The sequence below is a fragment of the Sceloporus undulatus genome, chromosome 1, assembly GCF_019175285.1.
Source record: "Sceloporus undulatus isolate JIND9_A2432 ecotype Alabama chromosome 1, SceUnd_v1.1, whole genome shotgun sequence".
NCBI lineage: Eukaryota > Metazoa > Chordata > Lepidosauria > Squamata > Phrynosomatidae > Sceloporus > Sceloporus undulatus.
Window position 1 is genome coordinate 63,391,403 of NC_056522.1, and position 11,179 is coordinate 63,402,581.

The 11,179-nt window shown below is 41.2% G+C and overlaps 1 protein-coding gene across 2 annotated transcripts in view; it reads right to left on the reverse strand.

Annotated features, from left to right (window-relative positions):
* The window catches only part of EFCAB2 (EF-hand calcium binding domain 2), a 21,219-nt gene extending 10,339 nt beyond the window's left edge, over positions 1 to 10,880 (reverse strand). For both annotated transcript variants that reach the window (XM_042445130.1, XM_042445129.1), the window contains exons 1-2: positions 10,780 to 10,880; positions 1,857 to 1,941 (exon numbers count right to left, since the gene is read on the reverse strand). In XM_042445130.1, the coding sequence (XP_042301064.1) occupies positions 1,857 to 1,941; positions 10,780 to 10,813 (119 nt within the window). In that variant the 5' untranslated portion in view covers positions 10,814 to 10,880. The remainder of the gene's footprint in view (positions 1 to 1,856; positions 1,942 to 10,779) is intronic.
* Positions 10,881 to 11,179: the final 299 nt, after the last annotated feature.

The following is an 11,179-nucleotide window of genomic DNA, read 5'->3' on the forward strand; positions in this document are numbered from 1 at the left end:
AATAAAATAAAAAACAAGCAATAATAAAATTAATAAAATAAAACAAATACAAGCAATAATAAAAATTAATGAAATAAAACAAAAACAAGCAATAATAAAATTAATGATATAAAATAAAAACAAGCAATAATAAAAATTAATGAACTAAAATAAAAACAAGCAATAATAAAAATTAATGACCTAAAATAAAAACAAGCAATAATTAAAATTAACGAAATAAAATAAAACAAGCAATAATAAAAAATAATAAAATAAAAAATAAAAAGCAATAATAAAAATTAAAAAAATTAAATAAAATAAGTATTTTATATTTTTAAATATAATTTAAAAACCCCAAAATACCAAGGCAGACCTAATGGCCACTGACTCAGCTCTCCTCCTCCTCCTCCTCCTTCTCTGGCCCAATTCTGCCCTGGCCTTCAGGCACCCTTCCTCGGCCTCCTTCCTCCTCCTCCTCTTCCCCCTCCTCCTCCTTTTGATGGCTGGCGCGCGTGCGCGGGCAGAGGGAACCGGGGCAGGCGCGCGGGGGGGGAGGAAAGTGGGGCAGGCGTGCGCGCGCACGAAGGGAATGGGGCAGGCGTGCGCGCTGCCACTAGCCCCTGCTGAGGCCTGGGCGGCGCGCAAGCCCTCCCAGTGGGGGAGCGGTGGCGGCGGCGCTTCTGCCGCCCGCCGAGGAAGAGGAGGAAGGCGGAGCTGGAGGAGGAGGTGGGTTGGCGCCGCAGCAGCCGCATTAGCAGCAGCGGCAATGGCCGGAGCGGGCCCCCAAACTGGGAACAAGGCACAGGTGGGGGCCCAAACTGGACCAGGACCGGGAGGGGCCCCCCCGAAACCGTGAATGGCACGGGGGCCGCCGGGTTATGGCAACCCTAGATATAAATCACCACTGATCTCATTCTTATGAGTGAGCATGAAAAACTATAACATTTACCCACACCAGATGAAGTGATAAGAGGCTTTTGTACATTTTTGGAAAGCATCTAAATCTGCCAAGTGAATTTTTGCACAAACGATTTTTGAATGAATTATGATTGTTGCTGCCCTGCTATACAGACTTTTTTTAAAAAAAATATACACATTAGCTTTGCTTGCTTAGTATGTATGTGCTTTCGCTTGACAAAAGGGGAAAGAATAATTTTGCAAAGAGGCTACTTGTGTAAAACATGAGGAAATTGACAGGAGGAGGTAAGCGTTCATCTTTTTACTTTTGCCCAAGAAACAAACAGTCTTTTTGGAGTTGGCAATTTTTTGCCATGATGTCCCATTGTGTTAAGCAATTCCTTTTAGTCAAGGGTGAAACATGAAGCAAATATTGTTTAACACTATAAAATGCCACATATACAGTTCAGTTTACTAATTGCAACATAGTTCTATGTTTTTCACCTCATATTACCAGTAGTATCATATCACATACTGCAAGGATTATCTAGAACTTTGGTTGTTCTGCATGCACCTGTTGTAAGTATCTCTGTAAAATAATTATTTTTCTTAACCATTATATATCAACCCTGGTTTCGAGCTATTAAAATTTACAGCATTGCCACTGTCTAAAACAGATGTGGAGAACTTTAGGCCCTTGGGACAAATCAGGCCCTCCAGAGGTTGCATTCCAATTCCTAAACATTTTGTACAGTTAGAGTACCCCCCCCCCCAATTCCAAAAGGCTGAAATACCTGTACAGCTTTGATACAGACAGCAAGAGCTTTGAGATGAAATATACTTGCATTTTTTGTCCAGTTATTTTGGTCATAGACCTATCCAGCAATGGAATTCTCACTTCTCCCCAGCTTCCTTGAAACTGAATTTGGCCTTTGGGTTGAAAGAGGCTCTCCACTATTGGCCTAAAACATCTTCCATACCTGACATCCACAGTTTTGTTGCACTCATGGTCAAAAACCTCAAAAGCATCTGTGATTTTCTTCTGAATGTCTGCTATTGCAGATTCTGCAAAAGAAAAGAAGAGTAAATTTTAGAAATCAATAATGATTTGTGTTTTTACTTTTTCTCAAAACCCACAGCAGGGCACTATCTTTATTAAGACCACCTAAATGTCACAAAATAGTGAACAATATTCCAAAGATCATAGCGGTGAACAGCAAGTAAGCTAATTAGCAAATAAGCTAATTTGCCCCCAACAGTCTGGGTACTCATTTTAGCGACCTCGGAAGGATGCAAGCCTGAGTCAAGCTTGGGCCCTTTTGCTGGTCTTGAACTCGCAACCTTGTGGTTTTGAGTGAATGGCTGCAGTACAGGGATTTAACCACTGTGCCACCAGGGCAGCCTTGATCATAACTATGTGTCAGGGGTGAAAAGATTTTATTTAATTCTTTCCCCCCATCAAGATCCCAGTCTAAACTGTTGGATCTCACACTAGCTATTTCTAATGCAATAGAACCAAATATACTTAGAGAAGACCCAATGAAATCAGTGAGACTCAAGTCATTCATCACGCTAATGCTCATATTTAGCCTGGAGAAGAGAAGATTAAAAGGTGATATGATAGCCCTGTTGAAATATTTGAAGGGATGTCGTATTGAGGATGGAGCAAGCTTGTTTTCTGCATCTCCAGCGAACATGACCTGGAGCAAAGGATGCAAGCTACAGGAAAAGAGATTCCACCTAAACATTAGAAGGAACTTCCTGACAGCAAGGGCTGTTCGACACACGCCCTCGAAGAGTAATGGAGTCTCCTTCCTTGGAAGTCGTTAAACAGAGGCTGAATGGCCATCTGTCAGAAGTGCCTTGATTGAGAGTTCCTGAATGACAGGGGGTTGAACTGGATGGCCCTTGTGGTCTCTTCCAATTCTACGATTCTATGGTTCTAAACATGACACAAATCTGAATCCAAAAGAATGGGTTTCTGACCACTGCAAATGGAAGACACAGCCTCAAAACCCTCAACTCTAAAGCTTATCACACCCATTTTTTCCACCGTTATGGGCACGGGAAGCGGACGCTTGGGGCCACGCAAGTCTGAGGAAAAACGCGTTTTACCGCACCTCTTCAGACGCTCCTCAGTACTGAATGGGGACAGCTTGGCACTGGGCAATGGAATGGAGCCATTTTGAGGACACTTTGAGGTGCGGCCCCGAGCGGCCCCTTCCTGTGCCCATAAGTTTCCAGGCTGTGATGAGGCAAAGGGTTATTCACCCCCACAGCTAAATATATTAACAGTGTTGCCTTTAGTCTGCCCCTTAATATCCTTTCTCCAAGACTTAGAATACCTTAAATCCCTGCACAGGAATGTATTGATTTGAAAGAAGTGAGTCTGGCTGTATCCTTCTTGATAAAATCCTGATTCTTCCAGATCTTTTATTCACAACATCTTTCACTTTCCACTTTAAGGGTAATTTTGTCATTGACATGAAACGTACTTGGTTATTTTTTAAAGATCCAAATCATGCCTGTTATATTAATATTTTGTAAGGTTTGCTACTTATACAGTTTGTCAGCAGCTCCCAGATCTTTGTGGAATTTTGATTATATTTTGTATGCTATAGATGTCTCTTAATGAAGCAGAAAGACAAGAATTTGGAAAGAAGCTTTTCTGGCCATTAACATCTGTATAGAATAACTATGAGGCAATTCCCTTCTATACCACACTTCTCAAAGCTGTGTTTGTTCTAAAAATTCTTTAAAATACTACTGATTAGCTTAATGAAGGGAAAATAAGCAATTATACAAGCACAGCAATAATAGTTAGTACTTTTTTAAAGAAAGGGCTTGTTTTTCTAGATTAATGTATATTATTATAATCTGTGTGAATGTACATTCACATCCCTTGTTGACTTATACTGACCCTATGTATTTCAAAGGGTTTTCTTAGGCAGGGAATACACAGAAGTGATTTTGCCATTCTCTTCCCCTGAAATATAGCCTACAGTTATCTTATGGCAACAGGAGATGTAGTTACAAGACATTGCTATGATAGTCTTCCATCCAGCTCCCCCAAATCCACCTCTTGTCAAGTGCAGCCCTCCAAAAGCCAGATATTTCCTGGTCGATGGAGAACACGGGGAGCAGCAGACAAGTGCCAAGCTCTGTTCCTATAGCTGGATGCACAATGACAGGCATCTGCAGGATCCTCAAAAGTCTCTACAGATGTTATTACAGTATTATTATTCTGCATCCAGCTGTAGGAAAAGGGCTGAATGTTTCTCGTTCTCTGCTCACAACTGAGTAGGAAATCCTGGGTTTGCAGGGTTGCAGCTAAGAAAAGGTGGAAGGGTGGGAGATTTTGGTTCTTGCATGGTTGATAGAGAATTTCAACCTCTGCAATGACTAAAAAAGTGAGTTACAAAGACATAGGTCTGATATGCACCACTGCACTCCAACAACAGGATTCCAACCTATATTTCCTAGATTATATCATTAGATTATATGGATTACATGTTCTAGATTGTATAGTTTCTAAACGGACATTTTTAGCACTACTTGCTCCATTATGCAAATGAATCACATCAATTTCAAATGCTGCCAATTCATTTCACCAATATTTTTTTAAAGCTGACATTCTTTGATGAGATCAGGAATCTAAAGCCGGTTAACTGTATACACCATGTGGCTCTCAAAGGGCCATGCCCTCCTTCAACAACCAACTGTATTTACAATTTTGTTTACAGTAATTTTAAAAGGCTCCTCATGCCCTCTAGTGTAGATATTGAGCAATGTGCATGTTTTGCCCTCCGCCCATGAGCTCAAATGTGCTATTAACAGTGTAGCGGGGGAGACCTGTGATAACCCTGTTGCTTTAAACACCTGACAGAGCTCAACAGCTCAACTAAAACATGGGCGTTATTGAGTCAAAAGGACAAAACTACTTTTGAAAAGTTGGAATATGTGGTGAGTAAAGAAGCTAATTATAAAAGCCTTAGAAACTATATTAGCAGCTTGAAGATGATGCCTTGTATTCCTTATTTAGGTAAGATGAACATCTTATCTTTCTAGTTATACAAATAATAATACCTTTATGGTACATGTGTACAAGAGAAACACTTTTACTTAAATCCCCTTTTCTCAAGAAAATGAATGTTTTATCAAAATAACTTCCTCTTTAACAAGAGTATCTTATAATGTCAAACATTGTGTTCTTTAGAGTGCAGTCTGTTTGATAATTGTAAGCCGCCCGGATTCCCAGTGATTGGGCGGCATATAAATAAATCCTATTATTATTATTATTATTATTATGTGGAAGGCCCCACTGCTGGATGTAGCCTCTCTGCATATTAACAGCATTGTCCAATCCCTTTTAAACCTCAGTCTGCTACCATGGTCCTGAGACACTCTGTCCCAGGGATTCATACTGTGTGTGACCATAATATTGGATCCACTTGTGTATTATGCGACATTTAGGATCCATAGACTAATGTGAGAAAGCAGTAAAGCACTTAAGAACTGTTGGCTTTAACATTTTTAATGGATATTATTTTAAACAATAATGAAAAGATGGACACATTTCAATTGTACATACCATATATACTTGACTATAAGTCAACCTCATGTATATGTCAAGGGCAGGATGGAGGGGGGGCAAAATTATAGATTTTGATATAACCCATAGTAGGGTTGCCATAATTCTCTACTATAAACCAGGACAAAATTTAGGACAAAATTTAGCCCAAAATGTAGGACAATTGTAGGATGAAATTTAGCCCAAAATGTAGGACATTTAAGGTCTTCCGTTTTTCTTAAATGTCCTACATTTTGGGCTAAATTTTATCCTACAATTGTCTAATGCACTAAATAATATACTAATTTAATACAAAGAGACAGAGTTGTGTTGTCAGGACTGTACAGGCAGCTGTTCAATCAATTTTTCCATTAAAGCTATTTTCCACAACTTTTCTATTCATTTTGTTATTGACATTTTGAGGTCAATTTCCATTTAGATGCTAACCTGATTCTAACCATTAGCCAAAAGAATGTTAACAGTTCTTTGTCATGTACTTCTTTGTTAGGTCTGTCATAAACTGACAAAAATGCAAGTGGAATGGTTAGTTGTTGTTACATAGTGTTCACATATCTCCAAACCTTTCTGCTCCAAAACTGTGTACTATTTTATGGCCCAATCGTAAGTGTTAAAAGTGACCAGTCTCTTATTATTACTCCAACTGCATGGGTTTGCTGTCTGAAATATCTAACTTTTCCAAAGGCTTGTGTGAGAGCCAAGGTTAGATAAAGAGTAAGGCAGGGACATAGCCAGGATTTTTTAGGAAGGGGGGGGGGTCCAGACTAAGTGCCACCATTATAATGGGGCTTGGGCGCAGCAGCACGCACCATTCATTTTTCTAATGGAAGGGGGGGGGTCCGGACCCCAAGGACCCCCCCCCCCTTGGCTACGTCCCTGAGTAAGGCAATGCACATTTGAAAGAAGGAGAAGGCAAGCAAAAGAGAAAAGGGGGGGGGGGGGAGAAATGGACAATAGAAAGTGCTAATGATTGGCTGGGTGTTACCAGTGGAATCAAAACAAAGAAAATAAAGGATTGTTGTTGCATTTTTTTTTTTTAATTTTTATTTGATTTTCTTAAGTACATTCAATAAAAGAAAGAAAAAAAAGAAAAAGAAAAAAGGAAGAACGAAAAAGAAATACACACACAACTTTTTTCAAGTTTAAAGTGAGGATACAGGAGAGTTTCTTGTATTTTCCTCTACTATTTGACTCTTCATCCTTTTTTTCTACTCCTAGGTTTTTGTATATATTTACCTAGATTGGAAACATTATCATGTAATCCTGATTTGTCTCTCATTCTTAACACCATTTTTCTATTAATTTCCCCCATTTCTTTGCAAATTCTTGTTTTGTTTTCCCTGCAATATACATAGACATTTTATCCATCTCTTTTAGTTCCAATATTTTTAATTTCCATTCTATTAAGTCCGGGATCATTTTTTGTTTCCATCTTCTGGCAAAGACCATACGTGCTGCCGTTATTAGATATAATAATAAACTAGTCTGTGATCTGTCTAATCTCCTCTGTGAAATATCTCCGGAGATATTTTTACTTAATATGACAGGATTGTTGTTGCATTTAATAATACTATTTTTAATTTATAAATTCACACTGAGGTTTTACTTTTGAAAGGCAGTATAAAAGATTTTAATAAAAAATAAAAAAGAACAGGTAATAATGGAGGGAGCTCTTGCTGTACTTTCTAACTGGGGGAGCCTTAGGGGTTGTCTGCATAAGTGAAAAGAAGCAGAGGCACTTTCGAAACCTATCTGTTCAAACAATGCATATGGTCAAAACAGGAGGAAACCAGAACCAAGTCATGCTCCAGGGCTAAACACCAGAGCAAAATAACTACCTGGTTTGCTCTGGTTCAAAATAGAAAGTGCAAAGTATTGCACCATCGCTGACTGCTCACCAATGTGGAGATGGGGGAAAGGTCCACTTGGAGAAAGTGGTCAGAAGCAGGTGTCCTAGGCTAGTGAGCCATAGACACTATTGCTGACCATATATTATTTTTGCCTGCCCATGAACTGACCACACAAGTGCATAAGTGGTGAGCACCATTGACCCATTACACACCCCATGAAGCAAAACAACAACAAAACAATACCAACAGTACAATGGATTTAATTTAAAAATTAACAAACTGGCTGGTCCAACAGGGGGCAATGTGGGCAAGGGGGAGAAAGGTGATATGTAGGGCGGGGGAGCTCCATGATCATGGTGTGCCAATGTATCACTGGGCACACTGGTGTGCCATATGAGCAGCCAATAAATTGTGTGACAAAATGGCCAATTATGTGGCCAGTCCAATGAGCTAGCGTCTGAATAGGACAAGGGAAATAATTAGTTGCAGCTGGTGGTGTGTTCATACATTTGTGCACATGCATTTGGGGCCAAACAGAAAAAATATTGGCATGGCACAGCTTTTAGCTGTGAATGCTCCATTTCAGTGGGTCTGTCTTGCAATGGGAGGGGGCAGTGCAGACTGCCCATCAATGTTTGGCCCATTCTGGGAGCTGGTAGCGTGGTCAGCAGGTTCTCCCTGAGAATTTGAAAACCCAAGAGGTAATCTGTCTTTTCTTGCTCTGTCTATTCCTGGCCTCCAAAGAACAATCTGGCTTTCAGAAGAAAGAATAGTAAACCTGTGTGTTAACCTGCAAGGTGATGATGGTGAGAAGAAATTGGAACTAAGTAAAAGGAGGTGAGATGGGAAGGTTTTCATCCTTTGAGGAAAGAGAACCAGAAGAAGCTTAGATAACAATACCAGAATAAAAGATGAAAAAGAAAGGAAGTAAAGGTAACAGCAGAAAACAATAGAACAGAGTCTCAAAAGGGGTCATAATTTGTACATAACTGCAATACAGAATATCTATTAAAGTCAACAGCACACAAAAACTGAGGTTTGAATACTTGCATTTAAAAATATTATAGAAACTCACTTGAAAACAATACTGCCTGGTAAGCTCTCTCTACATAGGAGTACAGGTGCCATTATTGCAAAGGTGGCCTCTAAGGTTATTTACTCAGTTGTAAAATTCTATTGATTCAGGGTCTTACTTTCAGGTAAGTGAATTTATGACTGCGATATAAACCTGTATCTACCAATGACAAGAGCTCTATGCACCTCTATACAGTCAGGGTGTTTCTTTAACTACCAGAATTTCCTTTTGCTTCAAATGAAAGGTGCAGCTTTGAACATGGAAAGAAATGCACACAAGAAACTATCTTCACTGAAATGCACATAGAGTCTCTTACGCACTGGAGACCTTGTTAGTAGCTACTAGACAGAATCAGAGAGTTGGAAGAGACCTCAAGGGCCATCCAGTCCAACCCCCTGCCATGCAGGAATTCACAATCAATGCACCACCGACAGATGGCCATCCAACCTCTGTTCAGACATCTCCAAAGAAGGAGACTCGACCACACCCCGAGGCAGCATGTTAGTTAAAGATTTGTTAAGATTAATGTAATATGCTTATGCTATCCATGCATAAACATAAAGCATTAATATATCTGAATTCAAAATACAATTTACAGTATTGCTACTACAGTCCCTGATTATTTTATAAAGGACACATGACTATGGTGGGTCCAGGGGTCACCTTTCTACCCCTGGGACTATCTAGGGCCACAGCAAATGATAAAAATGCCAAAAAGCCCAAAGAGAAGCCTCTGAAATTGCTCAATAATTTTGATGATAAACAGTGAAGGAGATCGTGCAATTACTTTAGGGGATTTATAAAGTTCTAACCCTTTCCTAAATTAGGGTATCAACGATTTGCTGCAAAGTTGTTATTTTTTCTGATACTTTTCTATGATGTTGTCCCACATCACTGTAACAGAATAAAAACAGGCTTGTGTTGTTACGTGCCTTCAAGTCATTTCCGATTTATGGTAACCCTAAGGCAAACCTATCACAGGGTTTCCTTGGCAAGAATTGTTCTGAGAGGGGTTTAACCTTTGCCTCCCACAGAGGCTGAGAGAGTGTGACTTGCCCAAGGACTTGCCCAGTGGGTTTCCATGGCTGAGTGAGTGGGGATTCAAACTCTAGTTTTCAGAATTTAAGTCCAATGATCAAACTACTATCAGGGACATAGCCAGGATTTTAGGAAGGGGAGGCAGACTAAGTGCCAGCATTATAATGGGGCTTGGGTGTGGTGGCGCAGCAGCACGCACCATTCATTTTTCTAATGGAAGGGGGGGTCCGGACCCCAAGAACCCCCCCCCCTTGGCTACATCCCTGCTGCTATACCATGCTGGCTCTCCAAAACAGTCTTAGGCAGGGGTAGGCAACCTTTTTGACCCGGGGGCCGGGTTGCTGTCCCTCAGACAACTGGGGGGCCGAAGCCAAAAAATAAATAAATAAATTTTTTAAAAAAATTATATAAATAAATAAACCAGGACAAATGTAGGACAACATTTTCAAATGGAGGACACTTTTTTTAAAAAAATGGAAGACACGTAAAAAAATTGCTAATTTTATAAAAAATGTTAATATAAATGCATGTTTCTGAGGCTTCTATAGACAATTGCCCCCCTTGCCCCCGCTTGCCCCCCCTTGCCCACCTCCTCCTGATAGGCCAAAGGCCCATTGCCCTCGCGCAAGAGGCCAAAGGCCCTGGCGGCAATCGGCAGCAGAACCGGGCTGGGGCCGGTCCCAAGGCCTCGCTGGGCCACATCCGGCCCGCGGGCCGTAGGTTGCCTACCCCTGGTCTTAGGAGTTTATCACACTGGGCTAATTTTAGCATTAAAGAAGGAATCCTGGCCATCTGTAGTTTTGTGAGGCACCAGTATTCTTTGACAGAGATGGTTAAGACCCTGTAAAACTACAAATCCCAGGAGAGGGGGGGGAGAGAGAGAGAGAGGACCAAACTCTGGTGCCTCAACAAACTACCATTCCCAGAATTCCATAGCATTGAGTCATGGCAGTTAAATCAGGGTCAAACTGGATTATTTCTGCAGTGTGGAGGTAGCCTGTGTTCACCAGGTACCAAGCAGAAGGCTTTTAAGTAAGTGCCAAAACCCACTGCAGAAATAATTTAGTTTGAGGCTGCTTTAACTGCCCTGGCTCAGTGCTGGGGAATTTTGGGAACTATAATTTGGTGAGACATTTAGCCTCCTCTGTCAGAGAGAGCTCTGGTGGTGCACAACAAGCTACAGTTCCCAGGATTCCCTAGCACTGAGCCAGGGCAGTCAAAGCAGTCTCAAACTTGGTTATTTCTGCAGTGTGTTTTGGACCTATATGACACACCCATACGCATCAGAGTGGGAACACACAGGCTGGGAATGATTGAGTTGTTCTGGAAAGCTCTGGGAGGCCTGTTCTTACCCGCAGCAGTTGCTTCTTTCTCCTCGGCTGCCATGCCGTTGCCGCAGGGGTCGCCATGGAGACACCAAGCAATGGCGAGGCCTACCCAGACACTGCTAGAGTTTTTCCCTCTCAGTACCTGGCTTGGCCTTAGCCACTGGGCCTGACCCAGCTTGCAGATCTTTCTTTCCTTGGCTGCATTCACACTGGAGAAATAACCCATTGGCACCAGTTTAACTCTTTGTCTGACTCTTTGCTATGGAATTCTGGGAGTTGGAGTTTGTTGTGGGGCCCAGAGCAGAGCTCTGCTCTACTCTGGGCCCCACAACAAACTCCAACTCCCAGAATTCCATAGCCTTGAACTGGAAAGAGTTAAACCAGTGCCAAACCGGGTTATCTCTCCAGTGTGGATGCAGCCCTT